Source organism: Coptis chinensis, chromosome 5 (genome assembly GCF_015680905.1).
Source record: "Coptis chinensis isolate HL-2020 chromosome 5, ASM1568090v1, whole genome shotgun sequence".
Classification (NCBI taxonomy): domain Eukaryota; kingdom Viridiplantae; phylum Streptophyta; class Magnoliopsida; order Ranunculales; family Ranunculaceae; genus Coptis; species Coptis chinensis.
This window is the reverse complement of record NC_141460.1, coordinates 53,914,210-53,933,298: the sequence shown is the minus strand read 5'-3', so window position 1 is coordinate 53,933,298 and position 19,089 is coordinate 53,914,210. Positions and strand designations below refer to the sequence as shown.

The window sequence follows — 19,089 nt, the reverse complement described above, 5'->3', positions numbered from 1 at the left end:
AACTTCCACTTTAGGTGATTTCTTTGTTTTCTGGGTGAGCAAACATAAATTTCACATATTAATAATTCTCATTATAAACATAATCTTAACAATCGTTTTTAAGTTTCTTATACTCCATGAATTATTTTCTATTACATGTATTTGCAGATATAATTTCCTTACCTTGGAAATGTTTTGTAGTTGGGCATATATCCACAGTCCACCGAGGACAGGAAGTGCGGCATCATGGGTAAAAAGAAAAACAGAAGTATCTACGCATAGTATTTGGTACATAGGCGTCAAACTTATGCATAGAATTAGATTGGCATTTAAAAAACATGAATCCCCTCAGCTGACTATGATGTGTATAAACATAGTAAATCGGTTAGAGGTGCTAGCAAAGGAAGACTGACCTACCCATTAAGACAACAAAGACTGCTCGTCTCAGAAGGAAATAATTTTGCTTCACAGTGACAACACGTCTTGAAATTTTGGAGTTGAAAGGGTTCAAAGTAAGAAGTGTCCAAAAAATCCCTCGCATAGTTGTGGTATGAACACAACGTAGTCTTTTTTATTTTAGAGTTAGATCTTGTCCCAACACTAGATGAAGCTCTATCACGATTTTGTTCAGTTGTTAGAAATATAATAAATGATTAGACAAAAAAAAAATCAATGAGAAGAAGGCATGTTGATCATACAAATTCATAAGATACTTGTACCTGTAGGTGCAGGTATCTCTGGGGTAGGAATGTAATCACTGTTCTTCAGACATGTATTGCGTCAATTTCTTTCTCGCCATTGATGTTCCCGACAAATGTCGTTGCTATCATCAACTATAGTAGAGTCCGGTAGGGAAGTATCATCCATGATCAACGTCTTGAAATAATTGGTGATCGAGCAAGAGATCGAATACATACAATTAGAAATTAGAACACTCTCCGGTAGGGAAGAGTCGTCCATGATCAACATCTTGAATTAATCGGTGGGCAATAGAATCCGTACAATTAGAAATTAGAACAGTAAAAACACACACACAATGGAACAATTAAATAATTAAAGAATCAACTACACACTTAAAACAAATGGATGGGTAATAGAATGAAAAAATATGAATAGTTATTAACAACATCAAAACAATGAACAGTTTAAATAACTCAAAAATTCACTGTGTTGTTTGCCAGAGTTCTGGGTGTTCGTGAAACAAACGCAATACCACTGCCCAAGTATAATTACATCGATACAATTATTTAAGATTCCACTTCAAACCTACAAATTCTATTAAGTGTTGTCCATGATTGGCAAGAGAATGCTCCAATTATATTAGTTACAGTTACATACTTAAGTAAATTAATGAGTAAGTATAAATAAAACGAAATGGAACCTTGTGAACAGTTGACGAAGTATAAACAATTTTATAGAGAGATTCACACTGTTGAGCATCAGAGTTCTGGATATCCAATTCTATTTCAAGATTCACATAAAAAAACCACAATTCCACTAAAAAAAATAGAGAATAAGCCAAGAGAGAGAGAGAGAAAGGGTGGGCGACTCGAAGCTTGAGAAGAAAGGCGAAATGGGGAGACTGGGAGCGAGAGAAACCGAGAGGAAAAATCAAGAAATGTGTAGAAATTTTTTTAATATGCCCCTATGACGGACACAAACGTGACACCAAATCACTGTTACTCATACCTTTTTTTTTTTTTGGAACTAACTAGGGGTTAAGGATACCCCGACCTTTTATTTAATGGCAACCTCGCAAGTACATTTTCCCTTCTTTACCCCCCTTGATCAGTTCATCAAGTTTTTGATCCATAGGAGGAATAAAGTACATAATTTCATTTACACAATTTCTACTTACTTTTGCTAGATAGTCGGCAACTTGATTTCCCTCCCTAAATACATGCTTAAAATTGACATGTACAAACTTTGAGACCACTTTTTTTAGCTGCGCAAACAAGTTTCTGCAGTACCAAGGAGGCTCTTCTTTGAAGCTCAAAATCTGAATGGTTCTCATAGAATCCGATTGCACTTGTAGCCGCTGAATATTTAAGTCCGTAGTTCCTTCCAACCCTTTCAGCACTCCAAGAAGCTCCCTCGATAAAAGCACGATCGCCTTGCCGAACTGCCACCAAAAGCCATCAGCACATCACCATTACAATCTCTCAGCACGCCCCCATAGCTAGCACTTCCTGCCTGTACCGATCCATCTGCATTCAGTGTTGGTATCTCATCCTCTGCTCTGTTCCATTTTACCCATGTCTCCTCCTCTCGCGTGTAGTTTACTCCAATTCCTAGCGATCTCAAAATCCTCTTTGTTGCCTCATCTTCCTTTTTGCATTTTCATCGACTTACCCAAATAGATTTTCATGTTATTCAATACCTTCAAACTCACATCATCACCGATCTAAACCTCTGTTTTTTTAGTCTCAGTTCTCTCTCATTCAGATTGTTCGAATCGCCAAGCAAATCATAGCCCGTATGATCTCATTTGCCATTGTGGAGGTAACGACAAACCGCATTAAGTAGTACCATTCATTGTGAGAAGATTTAACCATTTTCGCAGCCCCATAGCTCTTTTGAAGTTTCTCCATACCAGCTTGGAATACTCGCGAATCAAAGAAGAGATGGCCCGAAGCTTTCCTCATGTCATCCACAGAGACAAAGACTTTGACGTCCAATCACCTTCTTTTTCATCGATTCGATTCTCAGAGGTAAAGCCCCCGAGAACGAAGCGGATAGTAAATGAGTGTTTTGGTAATGAAAACTTCCCCATACAATCTTGTACCATTTTACCTTGTTTGGACATTTTTGAGTCGATATATCGAGGAAATCGTAAATGCTCATGTACTGGTTGGAGTCCATGTAATCTGGTCTTTTTCAGTGTGAGAATTTATCTCAGTTTCCATTATCCATTTCTTGACTTCGCAATCTGGAAGATCAGCTATAATTCTCGCCCAACCCCCATCAGTGATCACTTCTGCGACCTTTGCATCGTCAGGTACTACATGGCCAAGGAGGTGTCTCGCCTGTTCATGTTTGATAAGAGGCCCCGAGCACCATGGGTCGTGCCAGAAGCTAGTCTCCTCTCCTTTTGCTATACAGTACCTAACGAACCTCCAAGCAATTTCCCGATGCTCCATCACACCTCTCCAAACCCAAGAGCAGTCTCGAGGGGTCTTCATCGTCCAAAAAATTTCCTGTTTTATATGATTATCCCATGACCATCTAACCCACAAACACTCATGTTTCTTTGCAATTTTGAAAACCAAGCCACAGTAAGCAGCTTTGTTCCAAATCCTTGGGTCCAATATTCCCAGTCCTCCTTGATCTTTATCCAGTCTGATCGTCCCGTGACTAGCATGATGCATCTTTTTGGCCATATTTGATCCCGCCCAAATAAATCTATTACACATCTTTGCCACTCTATCTAGTACTGTCTTCGGAAGGACGAAAGTTTGGGCCCAATACGACAGGAAAGATGAAAGGACAGACTTAACCAACTGAACTCTGCCTGCTCTGTTCAGATCTTTGTTCTTCCAGTTTGAAATCCAAGCATTCCCGTATACCTAGTCTCGAGGCTGTAAGAGGTAGCCCTAGGTAGGTAACAGGTGGAGTTACTAGAGAGATGTGCATTGCTGCAGCTAGCTCTAGTCCTTCCTCCACAGACATACTTCCAGTGAGAATTGTAGTCTTTTCATTGCTAAGATGTAATCCTGTTGCTTGAGAGAACGTGTTCAGGATATCATTGATAGCCATGACAGACTCCATGTTACCTTTGCAGAAAAGAAGGACGTCGTCTGCAAAACAGAGATGGGAAATGGCCAACTTCTTGCACTTTGAATGGGCTTTTATTCTTTTCGACTGGAGCCCTAGATTTAGAGAAGCACTTAAGACCTCCATGACAAGCACAAAGAGGTAAGGCGAAATTGGGTCCCCCTGTCGCAGCCCTCTCTTACCTTCAAAATACCCTTCCGGCGTCCCATTTACCATAACAGAGTACCACGGAGATGCGTAGCACATAAGCAGCCATTCAATGAAAACAGGGGGGAACTGAAACTTTTGTAAGATGGCCTCAAGAGCATGCCACGACATAGAATCATAGGCTTTTTTTATGTCCAGCTTGATAGCACACCTCTTTTGGCCTTGCTTTCTCGCATAGCCCCTTAGTAGCTCATGAGCTATCAGAAGATTATCTTGGATAGTTCTTCCCGGAATAAATGCAGATTGAGAGCAAGAAACCAATGAGGAGATACAAGTCTTCATTCTCGTTGGTTAGCACTTTAGACACACACTTGTATATGGTATTACAAAGATGCAATGGGTCTAAAAGAGGCAACACTCGATGCATTTTTCACTTTAGGAATAAGACAGAGGAAAGTGGAGTTTATACCTCCTGTCATCCTTTTATGGAGAAAAATGTGTTTGATAGCTCTTTTGAAGTCTTCCAACAAGAGAGCCAGCCTTTCCTTGAAGAAATAAGCATTAAACCCATCCGCCCGGGTGCTTTGTTATCCTCCAAACCAAACAAGGCTTCTTTTGATCTCAATATCGGTAATAGGTGATGCCAAGAACTGCCTCATATCAAGAGAGACCTCCTCCATATTCAGACTATTAAGATATCCGCATCACATGTAGCAGAGGAGGTAACCCCAAGAAGCTCGAAGTAATATTCACAAAACGCCCGCTTACCGTTTCTTTTCCTTCTCTTTTTACCCCTCAAGCAATCGGTAATATTCCAAAAAGTTTTTGGTCATCCTCTCCTTTAGAGCATTGAAGAAGTATCCACTACATTTATCACCAAAGCATAACCACTCAATGTCGGGGTTTTGTGAAACATATCGCCTTCCTCAAGTCCGATCGTGAAAAGCGTAGTTTTTTCTCTTATTTCATACTCTTGGGCACTCAGAGCACAATCAAGCGGATTTTTATGTAAGTTCTCTTGAACTACCTTCAGTGCCTTTCTTGTCTCTTCCACCAGTCTATGTGTGTCACTGCAGTACTTCTTTGCCCAGCCTTTCAGAACTGCCTTCAAGCTCTTTAGCTTTCTTGTTAACATGTAATCAGGGTTTCCATGGTCTATTATTTCCCAGCACACTTTTAGCGAACTCTCAAACTCTTGATGGAGCATCCAGAAGTTGCAGAATCTAAAAGGTGGGTGGCTTCGGATAGAGTTGAGGAAAGATATTACCATAGGGCAGTGATCGGATGGTCCTTGAGGTAAGCATTCCACCTTTGTCGCCAATCTTAACGAGGACCAAGCTGCGTTTACTAGACACCTGTCGATTTTTGACCATTTCCTCATGTGGTCGCCTCCACTGTTCCAAGTATAAAAGCATCCCATTGCTGCATGATCAAAAAGTCCAGCTACATTTAGGCATGTTGCAAAGGGCAGCGTTTCTCTCGGATGAACAGCTCTGTCTCCTATTCTCTCATGCGCGAACAAAACATTGTTGAAGTCCCCCATTACACACCATGGGCCATGAGTTCCTATGCTGATTGTCTTTAACTCCTCCCACAAAATTAGTCTATCCTGACTATTATTACTTCCATAAACCATAGTTAAGCAAAAAGAAAGTCCATATTGCAGTAACGTAACTTTGCAGTGAATAAATTGGGAGCCTTCCACTTCCTTTTGGACAGCTACAAAACTACTATCCCAAGTAAGCCAAATTCTACCTCGTTCATCACTTGAAAGTAATTGTGGGCCCGGTCTCCCAATTTGGACAGGCTATATCAACAATTTTCAAGTACTTGTCCATCTTCACTTTTGTTTCCAAAAACCCCATACACCTAATCTCGTTATCCAAAATAAACTTAACACATCTGTTTGGCTTTTAACCCTTCATTCATTCCCCTTACATTCCAGCTGCAAATTTTCATCATTGGAGAGTCAGTTTACCGGTTCTTCCGCTTACCACTCCCTTTTTGTCGACCCTTTCCTCTCTTCCCATTTTTTACTTGCTGCTCAATAGTTTTCTTCCTCTGGGCTCTAGTTTGAACAGTTGTTCCCTCTGTAATCACTTGTAGATTCCTCGGAGAAATGTTTGAATCTCCAAAGAGTTCTGGTTCTGCATCCGACAAATCATCATCTTCGAGACCAGCAAGCTCTTCAAAGATATTCCTTTCAGCACAAAACTGTTCTGCTTCAGAATTTCTATGTCTACTCTGTTGGTTAGGGGTTTGGAACACTTCCACTGGCCTTTCGTCCTCATTGTTTATTTCAAAACTGCATTCCACCCTTCCTGGAGCAATCAAGTTTATGTTTCCTTGTGCTGCCCCTTCACTAGTGCTTGCTTGGGCTTGCTGCCATACCACTATCTGCATACTAGACCCACTTCGGCCATCTGTTACCTCATTTTCTGTTGCTCCTACTACCCTGATTTCCAATGGCTGCTCTGTAATTGTTGTTGCTGTTTCAAGATTTCCTGCACCAACTGCTGCCTGAGGATTCCTGTGTTCAGCTTCTCTCACTGTTTCTATACCTTCATTTGTTTCTCTCGATGATTCTGCCCTTCTGCCTTGCACTGGCCTCCTTTGCACCCAAACTCTAGTGGTTCTGCCAGCACACTTTCCAGCTTCATGCCCAAATTTATTACAAGTAGTACACGACAGCAGCTTCCATGGATATTCTAGTGGGATAGTAACCTCACGGTTTCCTACTTTCACATTTATGGCTTCCTTGTATTCATAGTTTACGGGAAACTCAATACAAAACCGTGTGTATTCATAGTTTCCCATATTTTTTTAATATAGTAAGATTTAGGTTAGTTTTCACCGTGTGTATGCACATCATATCCTTACTTGATTAAAGTTTGATCAGCTTAGGCCTATAGGGGTATTTGTTTATTTTATACAATTCGAAAGTAAGTTTAAACTTGGCACTTGGGGAATTGTTTGGACTTTGGACATTTTGTTTACCCAACTTTAAAACGGGCGGTGTCGCACATATGGTCATGTCAGCAATTCCACATGCTCATACTACATACTACATCCACCATCGATCCATTTATATATTGGATAATTAGTGGTTCTCTTTAATTAATTAAAGAACTTCATTGAGAGTCTGACCTTCTCACCTTCATGACATTCAATAAGATTCATTGTTTTCAAGCATGAAATGAAACTCTGAAACTACACCCTATGATTAATGTGTACGATTCTAAATTTCAAGGCATTCAATGTGCCACTATGTACCACTTAAATACTTGATCACTTATTTATTTTTTTCGATAATAATATACTCGATCACTTATAGAAATGGTGTGTCCATCCATATATATATGTAGATAAATGTAAGGTCAACCTACCTAAACTGGTTGTCGACTGACCTTGATTGGAAAACTTTTAGTCGACTCACCGTCAGTGATGGTGACTGCAAAGACTATAGACTATCAAGTATCTATTGTGACGAATTAGAAGCCATTTGTGACTGTAACGCCTTCCTAGTCTGATGGCTTCGATTGAATTGTGTATTATCGCTTACTTATCACGTGTTAATTAAGTAAACCACCAAGTCCACCAGACCACCTACACAGTGAACTCGTGTCTGATTAATAAGAAACACATGACTCCTTGCACATCGAGAAAATGGTGTAAAATTTAACCAGTCCTTTCATGAATAAATGGAGATGTAGTGGCCAAAGAATGGAGAGTGGACTGGGTCAATAGAAAAAGGTTTGGGAGGCAACGTAACAAGGAAATTCGAGGAGTAGAGGATTTGAGCCGCGGCAACCCGTACCGTGGATGTGGCATGTGTACGGAAAGGAGGGGAACCGAGAGATGGGAAGATAGATGGACGGCCAGGAGGAAAGTGGGAAGGGGTATAAAGAGAAAGGGAGAGGAGAAAAAGAGGGGACCGCATTGCAAAGAAGGGAGGGTAGAAAGAAAAAAGTGACCTAGAGAGAAAGAGTGAGGAGTGTGATACAACATTTGGCGCCGTCTGTAGGGACAGATCAAAGCAAATAGAGAAATGGCGACAAGAGTGAAGAGAGGAGTAGGAAGACCGAGAAAGGCGGTGGTTACCGAGGAGGAGGTGGAGTCAGTGAGGAGCGACGAGGGGAAGTAAGACGGGGAAGAGGCAATAGCGTCGGATTCAGAGGAAACAAGGTTGTTACATGAGGAAATAGCAAGGTTGAGGGAAGAGAATGAAGGGCTTAGAAGGGAGAAAGAGACCATAGAGGAATCTGACAGAGAGGCGTCGGAGAAAGAGGAGGAGGGGAGGCCGAACATGGCGGAAAATGCGGTGGTGGGACTCACAAAAGAGCAAGTTAGAGAGATGATTGCTAGTGATCTAAAGGAGAATCTGGAACAAGCCAAGGGCGTAGGTGGAGCGGCGAGCCAAGTGGTGGCGGGACTAAACCACAACCCATTCGCTGACACAGTTTGGAAGTCCGAGGTTCCAAAGAGGTTCAACCAGCCCAGATTTGAGAGGTATGATGGGAAGGGAGACCTGACGGATCACATCCATCACTTTTGACAGTAGATGCCACTGTGGCAGGAACCTCGGTATGATAGGCTGCGATGCATGATGTTCCCTGCAAGCTTAAAAGGGGGAGCTTCGGACTGGTATTACCTATTACCGTCTAAGAGTATAAACAACTTTCTGGAGTTAAAGCAAGCTTTCATAGACCACTTCATACATCAGAAAAAGCGGATAGTAGATATCGCGGCATTGTTTAATGTAAGACAGAGGTCTGTGGAGTCAGTGAAGGATTTCTTGTGCAGATTTAAGGCAGAGACATTGAAGGTGGAGAACTTGGACGAAAGAACTGCGATGATAGCATTTGAACGAGGTTTACGCCTAAGAACGAGGGTACATGAGTCCGTAGCCAAAAATGAGATCGCGACATTACAGGATCTATACCCGAGGGTGGAGAAATATATAAGGTATGAGGACATTATGCAGAAAGAGATGAGTATTGTCGTTAGACAGAAGCGAGGACTGTCGGGGATATGGGGTCTCGGACAGAGGAGGTAGTGGGTATCGGGCGTACTCATCGCGGCCCAAAAGGGGCAGAGAAGAAGTCAGGAGGGAGAACAGGGAGAGAAAACCTTACCATGAAGTAGAACAAGCACCGTTGAACATGCCGATGAGTGAGCTATATTGCCGTTGATTCAGAATTTGCAGGAGTATGAAGGACCGCAGAACAAGCCAGTAGAAATGCAAGACAAGCCTTATTGTGCCTACCATCAGATACATAACCATGAGATGGATGACTGCTACGCGCTGAGGTGGTTAAGACAGAGGATGATAGGGAAGGGATTGTTGAAGGAGTTACAACAAAGAAGGAGAAAGCAGAGCAAGTACCAAATCAGGGGAGGATATTGGGAAAGATCAACATAATTTTAAGTGGAGAGGTTTTGAGTCACAACGTCCACTGAGATAAGATAAGGAGAACCGCAAGCATCCAGCAAGTCAACAAGGCCTTAGGACATTCGCGGCCAACACCATGGTCCACGAATGGAATGGGAAGCATAGTGTTTACGGATGCGGACCTCAAGGCGGTCGACTCCCCACACGAGGATGCATTGGTGATCACGGTGGTAATGGGTAATTACATAGTGAAAAGGGTACTAATTGACTGCGGCAGCACCGTGGATTTGTTGTTCAGAGGGACCATGGAGGAGATGAAGATAGACAAGAAATAGCTAAGACCTTCGCAGACTAATTTGTATGGGTTCAATGGAAGCATGATTGAGCCTCTGGGGGAGCTCCTACTCCCAGTGACAACAGGATCGGTGACGGTGTTCTCTCGATTCAAGGTGGTGGACGCCGATTTGCAATACAATGCCATTTTAGGGAGGCGGTGGATTCATGAGATGAAGGCGGTACCATCCACCTACTACCAAGTTATCCGGTTTCCCACCCCAACCGGGATGTATGAGGTCCGCGGCGATCAGGTGATGGTGAAGAACAGTGATCAGGGGACAGTGAAAAGGTTGATCCGAGGGGCAGAAGGAGAAACTTTAAACCCCAGGAAGAGACAAGCATAGCAATTACAGTGTTCCTCTGTGGAGGGGGAGGCGGAGGTGACGGTGGGACCAAAGACCCTCGTTAAGATCAAAATAGTGAACTTGGGGATGGGGGAGAAAGAGAAGTTTACGTTAATAGGGATCAGTTTGCCTGACGAGTGGAAGAGTAAGCTGGTGCAGTTCTTGTCTGAAAATAAAAATATCTTTGCTTGGGTAATTAAGGATATCACTGGATTAGATTCAGGTTTCGCATGTCACCGTTTGCACATGAAGGAAGAGGCTAAGCCGATGAGACAGAAGATGCAAAGTATTAGACCAAAGTATGCTGAGGGAATTCGCGAGGAGGTCACAAGGTTGAAAGTAGCAGGGATAATACGGGAAGTGGAGTTCACGGACTGGTTGTCTAATGTTGTCACGGTACCGAAAAAGAATGGCACGGTCCGTATGTGTGTCAATTTTACAGATGTTAACTCAGAGTGTCCTAAAGACAGTTACCCTATGCCGCGCATGGATGAACTGGTGGATATAACGGTGGGATTCAAAATATTTTCCTTCATGGATGCATCAATGAGATACAATCAGGTCGCGATGTTCGGGCCCGATCAGGAGAAGACGTCATTTGTAGTGGAAGGGGGTACATATTGCTATACGAGGATGACGTTTGGTTTGATGAATGTCGGGGATACCTTCCAGCGATTGGGGGAGAAAATGTTTGAGAGCAAGATCTGGAAGGGAATTGAAATATACATAGATGACATGGTGGAGAAGAGTATGTCGGAGGAGGAGCACTTAGAGGGTCTGATGGAGACATTCAGGATACTGCGGATGCATAATCTGAAACTCAATCCGAAGAAGTGTACGTTTGGAGTAACCACAGGGAAATTTATGGGATACATTGTTACTCACCAAGGAATAGAGGCTAACCCTGAACAGATAAGCTAGATCATTGGTGGAAATGTTGTCACCACAGAACGTCAAAGAAGTACAGCGCTTTGTGGGAAAGGTCGCAGCCTTGAATAGATTCATTGTGAAATCATAAGATAAGTGTAGGCCGCTGTATCAATTGCTAAGGAGTACTCCAAATTTCTTGTGGACAACAGAGTGCGAAGAGGCTTTCCAAGAGTTGAAGAGTTATTTAGGCAAGGCACCTTTGCTGTCGGGGCCAGAATAGGGTGAGAAATTGTACCTGTATCTGGGGGTCTCGGAGTATGCGGTGAGCTCAGTCCTCGTCTGAGTTGTTGACAAGATAGAGAAGCCAGTCTATTTCCAAAGCAAAACCTTGTTGGATGTCGAGACCCAATACAGTAAAGTCGAGAAATATGCTCTAGCGATGATATTCTCGGCCTTGAAGTTAAAACCCTACTTCGAAGCACACTCGGTGGTGGTGGTAACAAATCTGCCCCTTAAACAAGCATTGAAGGTAGAAAAGTCCTGCAGGATGTTAAAATGGGTAGTGATGCTGAGTTTTTATAAGATCCAATATCAGATCAGGACCGCGAAGAAGGCACAGGCATTGGCAGAATTTCTGGTAGAGTTCCCAACAGAGGATCCCACTTGGGGGGAAGAAATGGTCATGGAGTCAGAAAGGAATATTGAGCAGGACTTCTTAGACCCCTGGGATAAAAGAAACGGGTGGAGGGTGTTCACAGATGGATCTACAATGGATACGTGTAGTAGAATAGGGGTTGTGTTGGTTACCCCAAATAACGACAAAATAGAACTCACCATGGAACTGGGATTCACAGCGTTTAATAATGAGTCGGAGTATGAGGCGGTGATAGCGGGTTTGAGAATGGCTATATAAGTGACGGTGCATTGGACTTCGACCAGTGGTATGCCGTTTAATGGAGGGTTAAATGCCGCCGGTGCCCGCGAATGGCAAGGTACTTGGAGGTGTTGCATAAATGATCCGCTAAGTTCGCAAAGATCAAGTTCATACATTTAGAACATGGGGAAAATAGACATGCCGATGCGCTGGCCTACGTGGCCGCGGCAATACCTGGGTCTGAGGAGAGAATGATAAAAGTAAAGATGTTAGAGAAACCGAGCACGGAGGAGGCGACAGAGGTATGTCAGGCCGTGGAAGAAGATAAGGATTGGATGGATTCCATCAGGAGCTTTTTATCTGAAAAATATGTAACAGATAAGAAAGAGAGAAGAAGGCTGGAGTAGACTTCTCATAGGTATGTTCTGCTAGAGGGGGAGTTGTATTAAAAGAACTTCAATGGGTCATTGTTGAAATGTCTCGGGCCCCGGTTGGCACTGGAAGTGCTAGCCGAGTTACATGGGGGAAATTGTGGGAGTCATTCAGTAGGAAGGACCACGGCACACCGACTGTTAACACAGGGTTACTTTTGGCCTCATATAAAAAGAGACGTGGTGGAGTTTGCTAAAAGATGTGACAAGTGTCAGAGATTCTCTCAATTGATCTTTGTGCCCGCTAAGCCATTGCATAATGTGTCTAGCCCGTGGCCATTCGCCATGTGGGAGATGTACATAGTAGGTTCGCTGCCCATGGCCAGTGGCAAGAGGAGGTTCATGCTCGTTACTACCGATTATTTCACCAAATGGATAGAGGCAGTGCCCTTGCAGCAGGTGAAGGAGGCGCAGGTGATTAAGTTCTTATGGGAAAACATCATATGTCAGTTTGGGCTGCCTTATGCTATAATTGCAGACAATGGAACCTAGTTCACAAGAGCAAAGGTGCAGGAGTTCTTGCAAGCGTACAAGGTGAAACAGGGTTCTCGGCTCCATACAATCCCAAAGGCAATGGACAGGTGGAATCTTCTAACAAAATCATAATGAACAACCTCAAGAGGAAGTTGGAGGATAGGAAGGGGGCATGGGCTGATGAACTGAATTAGGTCATTTGGGCTTACCGAACCACTCCTCGGACGACTACCCGAGAAACTCCCTTTTCCCTTGCCTATGGCGTTGAGGCCGTGATCCCGTCGAGAGATGGTGGCTTCTACCACAAGGACAACGGCTGTGGAGGAAGGTTCGAACTGGGGCATATTGGCTAAGGACTTGAAATTGGCCGAAGAAAGAAGGGATTCTGCCCGTGTCAGATTGGAGGAGTATCACAGGTGCCTACAAAGATAGTATAATAGGAGAGTCAATCCACGGTAGTTTCAAATAGGAGATTCTGTGCTTCGTCGGGTGACCCCTAACACCAAGAAAGACAACGATGGAAAGCTGGGCTCAAATTGGGAGGGGCACTACACAGTGGTGGGCGTGGGAGGTGCCGACACTTACAAGCTACGAACGATGGGGGGAAAGTTAATAGACAAACCGTAGAATGTGAGAATGTTAAAAAAATATACACTTGAATATAATGGAGATCCAGAGCAAGAGACTGGAGTTGTTTGTAAATATATAATACAATGACACTTTTGAGAAGTGAATATCACCTGTAACGAAAGGATTCCAAATTAGACTTGAGACAACGGAGGGGATGAGCCTTTCGCGGACAATAGGTCCAAATCTAACTCGGGGCAACATAAGTTGCCCCAACCGGCCTCATGGCTTAATAGAGCCAGCAGAATGGGATGAGCCCTTCGCGGAGTGAAATTACAAGTGACACATGGGGGTAAAGAGGGTTGCCCCAGCACACTGCAAACTAATCTAAGGGACAGGCAGCAGGGAGGGGGGACGGGCCCTTTGCAGACGAGAGGTCCGAATCAAACTGCATATGCTAAATTCATTGAACTACATAGAACCAAGACTGCAACTAAAACTTCATTACATTGAAATCCATGGAACGACATTAGAAAATGTTAAATTAATTAGTACATTGAACTACATATAAATTCATTACATAACACTGCCTTCTCTACAATACAATTTTCCTTTCATTTAATTCTACATTTTACATGGAGTAGAAGTGTTGCATCTGGTCTGTTGATTCTAAAAAAAATGGCAGTCTAGACTAAAAACTAAAACTAAAAATTGGCAGTCCAATTAAAAAAATTTAGCGTGCAAGTTTTCTAATGGGGGTTTAGACTTATAAGTGGTAAATTGATATAGACTGCACAATTTCTGCTATCCATATATCCATTAATTAATTGGTTCACTTAAATTGAAATATATGGCACGAACAGCACAATTTCTACCGTCTGTTGCAATTTAACACACGGAATAACTTTTAATGGTTCAGTATCTCTGTGAATATGATTACTGCCAATTTTGGCTAATGGACAAAAAGCTTACACTTTTGAATGTTCAAGTTATGTGCGTGCTTTAGTTAATTTAGCAGGAAGTAATCAATGTTGCTTGGGTGTTATACATGTTATGTTGATTGGGTGGACGTATATTGATAAGAGCCCAAAACTGTAGTTTTAACCCCTTAATAATCATACTGTTAGACCAATTATGTGAATAATAAGTAAGAGTTAACACTGATTACGCGTTTTTATGCATTTCGGGCTTCAAAGTCCATTATGTGCGTAAATGTACCACTTTAGCGAGATAGGAGCAAAAGTCGCCAGAACTTCCAAAGCCGTATCTTTGGACTCAGACCTCGAATTGGGCATACCTTATGTCAAAACGACCGGCTCGGAAAGAGCTTTGTAATGGTCCAAACCTTGACCCAATCAGAGGAGCAGAAGTGGACGAAAAGTCTGTGGAAGTCAACTATAGTTGAAGAGGCCTTTTTGGATTGAAGAATTGGGTTTTGGGCCGATTCTCGGCCCAAAACATGGCTCCAAGCCCATGCACGTTTTTGGATCTGAATGTATAAAACAAAAGCTTAGCTCTTCATTAATGGTAGCCAAGTGGTTAGAAAATAATAGTTAGCTTAGAATAGAAAGTAACCATTAAAATAGCTTCTAGATCTAGTTTTATTTAATTGTTTTTGATTAAGTATAGTTTCAATATCTAATTCATTTCATTAGATTAAACCTTGAATCTTGTTCTTCATTTGATTAGATCAATAAAGTAGTATTCTTTATCCATTTCGATTTTGTCAATTCCAATTCTAGATCTAATTTCAATTCATGTCCTTAGTTCAATTTAGTCATTAAATTATATTTCATTATTGTTTAATTAAATAAATTTCAATGCTTTATATTATGTTTAGTTTTAATATAAATGGAAATGATTGCGGAATGATTCAAGGCTAAACCTCCATTAGAGGGGGTTGTGAAGCCTTGATGAAAGCTTGATTCCGATTATCGTAGAGTCGTCGTATTTTCTATTCCACTCTAGAAATGATTAGTTCACCATGAGAATGGGTTTAATTGTTCACATGCTAGTTATGAATTGGTAGAAATGCCATGTATAATTAGGGATTAGGAATAACCAATTGTTCTCAAGGCGATTCAATTCGGATTACTGACGATTTAAATCGTTAGTGGATTAAGTTGAGTTATGGTGGAATCAATCCCCCTCTAACTCCTTATCATAGAATCAACGTAGCATTCCCTTAGTATTATGATAACCGACTAGTTGCATCTTGTGGGTAGTTGCATCGTAGTATAATTCCCTTCGTAAAACTCTCATAGACTTAAAAACGACTAGTTAGATTAGAAAACATCCATGCTAGAGCACTAGGAGTGGAACGAACTTATCTACTCCACTATATCTCATAGGATTGAGAGTAGAATTCTTTGATAAACAAGATAGCATCAAAATAGTTTAGTTTACTTACGTTGTGAATTCATAGTTCATTTCGTATGTAGACTATTCTTATTTCATTTATCAAATGGCGCCGCTGCCATCTTAGTTGCACTTTAGCATTGTTTTCATAATAGAATTAGTAATTTTTAAGTCCCATTTCACCCACCCACCCTTGTTTGATTCATACTGTGGTTGCCATTTCAGTTTTGGAAAAATTCGAGGAAAATAATCGAAGAGCCTGGCCAGCAAAGAGAGCGACGACCGCTATCTTATCGAACTCGTTTATAACCGAAGCGCCACGCTTCAAAGAGAGCGACCAGCTATCTCATGGAACTCGTTTACACCGAGCGCCTTCAAAAGAGAGCGACCCGCTAAGTTACTGGAATTTCGAATTTATTTAGGCCTTCTAAGATAGCCAGCCGCGCTTAGCTGAAATTTCCGGATTTCCACAGTTTGCTTCGAACTTCGAGTTGTCAAGTTTTTCAGTGTTTTATTCTCTTATATACACCAAACAGCGCCGCATACAAGACGCTATTCATAAGCGAAGCAAGGACGCAATCAGGTATTCCTTTCTTCCACACCTCGCATCTCCTGTTAGAGGTTTATACTAGTACATCAGAATTGTTTGGAGTGTTGCATGTTTAGTTAAGCTCGACTTAGCCTTGCATGAGATTAAGGTCTGGCCGAACAAAAACACCTAACGTAAATACACAACAACATCAATAAACAAGTCTATCTAGTATACCACAAACTACACCTCTAGCTACTATATCACACACACCACCTGATATAATGGGGAAGAAAAGAGACTCTCTCTCGGACTTCTACAAAGCCTTGGCGATAGCCCCAAATCTTGCATCGTTCTAGCAGACCCATCGGGATTTCAGAATCCCTCCAAATATTTTTAATTTGTTACCCGTGTTTCATGGTTTAGACCATGAAAAACCTTACCAGCACATGCGTAGGATTGAACAAGTCCTAACAACATTCCACCATCCTACGGTTGGTTCGGAACAAATTAAATTAAGGGTATTCCCTTTCACCTTAGCCCGATAAAGGCGTCTTGGTTAACGCCAAAGCCTAATTACGTGGACTTCGTGGGCTAAACTTGTTCAAATTTGTTTATGGAACATTTTTACCCACCCCTAAAGACGGATGAGATGCTTTCCAAGATTCATTTCTTTCGACAAAATCCTCATGAATCATTTTCAGAGGCTTGGAATCGTTTCACCGATCTGCTTATAGAGTGTCCACACCATAACTTAGCAAAAGACACGTTAGTTCGTGCCTTTTTCAAAGGACTTCAACATCACCATAAGGAAGTCCTTGACATAATGAATGGGGGTAGTTTCTTAAGTAAAGGAGCCTCGGAGGCTTATAAATTTTTAGAGGATCAAACTAAGCGAAATAACAACTGGGGGGGTAGTGATGATATCCCCCGCTCCGCTAGTTCTTCTTCCACAGTTAAGGCCGCCGGTATGTTTGAAATTAAACACGATTCCGAGCTTAAAACTCTAATCGAATCACTTACTAAAAAGGTAGATGCCATTTCTGTACAACAAAAGCCAATCCCCGTCATGAATGTAAATTCAAATCCATGTAGTTTCTGTTGGAGTCCTGAGCATCCCGATTCCCACTGTCCTATAGCCTATGAACAGGCTTGTTCCATTAATAGTGAACCTAACGCCCCTTGGAGACAAAATCCCAACTTCGGTTGGCGGAATAACCAAAACGTCACACCTCAAGGGTACAATAATCAATATGTTAGGCCTACGCAAAGCTTTAAGCAAGCCCCACTACGACAAGGACAGGGTCAAGGTAATTTTAATAATTATAACAACCAAGTGCAACCTCGACAAGGTCAAGCACAAGGTCAAGGTAATTATAATAATTATAATACTAATAGAGGTATCGTTCCGGTAAATAATAACTATCAAAATCCACCAATAAATAATTCACGGAAATAGTTCGGTCCACACCACCCGTGACCACTACACCCACGGTACCGGATCGTCTTGACACCTTTTATACAAGTGAGCCAAAACTTTTCCAAACCATGGCTCAATCCAACCAACGGCTTCTACAATCCGTAAATAATTTAACCCAACGGTTGGCTCAAGATAAAGCCCAACCCAAAGGTGTGTTTCCAGTAACGCAATACCTAATCCTAAAATAACAAACCACGACCTTTGAGGTCACCGATAATACTAGTAATGAATATGAAAATGTAGGTGAGATAAATGCCATCACCACTCTCCGTTCTGGCAGAGTGGTTGATAACAAAGTAACTATGCCTATAGTTACCCCACCAGTAGCCCCTACACCTGCTATATTACTAGATACCGAAATAGAAACTGAAGAGCCTACTTTGTAGAGGTCCCCGGTTACAACACAACCTAAGAAACAAAAGCCACGGTTAAACATCCGGTGATACCATTGCTAAATATAGAGCCGAAACCACCGTTTCCACAAAAATTAGCCATGTTAACTAGGGATACAAATTACGAGGAGATTAGGGACGTTTTCAAGAATCTAACTATAAACCTTCCTTTCCTCGAAGCTATAAAAAAGCTACCACACCATGCTAAGTTTCTTAAGGAATTGTGTACTACTAGGCGTAAGACAAATATACCAAAAGACGCCTTTTTAACAGAACAATTCCCATCCTTATCTGAACATAATGGAATTGTTAAGTACAAGGACCACGGTAGATCCCCATCGCATACAATGCACCTTAGGAGATTCCTATACGACCACCGCGTTATTAGACCTGGGGGCTAGTGTTAACTTACTCCCATTTTATTTGTATAGACAAATAGGTCTAGACAAAATGCAACCCACTAAAATGACGTTGCAATTAGCTGATCGGTCTATTAAGTACCCTAAGGGTGTAGTCGAAAATGTGCTTGTAAAAGTGCAAGGATTTCTACTATCCGGCTGATTTTTGTAGTCCTCGATACGTGAAGTCGCTAACGACTCTGTCCCGATCATTTTAGGGCGTCCTTTCTTGGCAACTGCCAATGCGCTCATTAATTGCCGTGATGGTTCAATGTCCATGTCTTTTGGCCATCTTGCTGTTGAAGTCAATGTTTTTAAAACAAGGACACAGTTACCCGATTCGTCTATGGATGGAGAGGTTAGCATGATCGAGAGCTTTGCTCGAGATTATTTCAACAACACGTTCCATGATGATCATATGCCCAAAATTCTTTCCTTTGGAAAGTCAGACTCCAACATTTTCATTCCTACACTAGTCGATACACATATTATTGATGAGGACGGGATAGATGACTTTCTCAAAGATGTAGAGGACTACCATAGTAATGTGGATATGACCAATCTAGATGAGGAATTTGATGAGTTTCTTCGAGTAGGTGACAATTCACCCTATCAAGAACTAACTTGCACAACAACCACCTCGATGCCCCTCCTTCCACCCTTTCAAAGGAATCTCGAGTTTGCACTCGATCCTGTTATTTCTTCTGTGCTTCATAATTTTTTAAATCCTCCTAGCAAACGGAT

At 41.9% G+C, this 19,089-nt stretch overlaps 4 protein-coding genes across 4 annotated transcripts; 2 read left to right on the top strand and 2 right to left on the bottom strand.

Moving 5' to 3' along the window:
- Window positions 1–2,819: 2,819 nt before the first annotated feature.
- LOC147497959 (uncharacterized) lies at window positions 2,820–3,359 on the bottom strand. Its single transcript, XM_086563072.1, has one exon. It carries the CDS (start codon window positions 3,357–3,359, stop codon window positions 2,820–2,822), a length of 540 nt encoding a protein of 179 aa, XP_086419198.1.
- A 1,382-nt stretch (window positions 3,360–4,741) lies between these two features.
- LOC147497958 (uncharacterized) lies at window positions 4,742–5,536 on the bottom strand. The gene has a single exon (XM_086563071.1). It carries the CDS (start codon window positions 5,534–5,536, stop codon window positions 4,742–4,744), a length of 795 nt encoding a protein of 264 aa, XP_086419197.1.
- Window positions 5,537–8,461: 2,925 nt separating this feature from the next.
- On the top strand, window positions 8,462–8,956 carry LOC147497957 (uncharacterized). Its single transcript, XM_086563069.1, has one exon. It carries the CDS (start codon window positions 8,462–8,464, stop codon window positions 8,954–8,956), a length of 495 nt encoding a protein of 164 aa, XP_086419195.1.
- Window positions 8,957–11,281: 2,325 nt separating this feature from the next.
- LOC147497956 (uncharacterized) lies at window positions 11,282–11,755 on the top strand. The gene has a single exon (XM_086563068.1). It carries the CDS (start codon window positions 11,282–11,284, stop codon window positions 11,753–11,755), a length of 474 nt encoding a protein of 157 aa, XP_086419194.1.
- Window positions 11,756–19,089: the final 7,334 nt, after the last annotated feature.

Bases quoted from the DNA above. Each gene is read 5' to 3' on its own strand.
- LOC147497959 (XM_086563072.1), bottom strand. From the start codon at position 3,359: ATGGCCAAAAAGATGCATCATGCTAGTCACGGGACGATCAGACTGGAT.
- LOC147497958 (XM_086563071.1), bottom strand. From the start codon at position 5,536: ATGGTTTATGGAAGTAATAATAGTCAGGATAGACTAATTTTGTGGGAG.
- LOC147497957 (XM_086563069.1), top strand. From the start codon at position 8,462: ATGCCACTGTGGCAGGAACCTCGGTATGATAGGCTGCGATGCATGATG.
- LOC147497956 (XM_086563068.1), top strand. From the start codon at position 11,282: ATGATATTCTCGGCCTTGAAGTTAAAACCCTACTTCGAAGCACACTCG.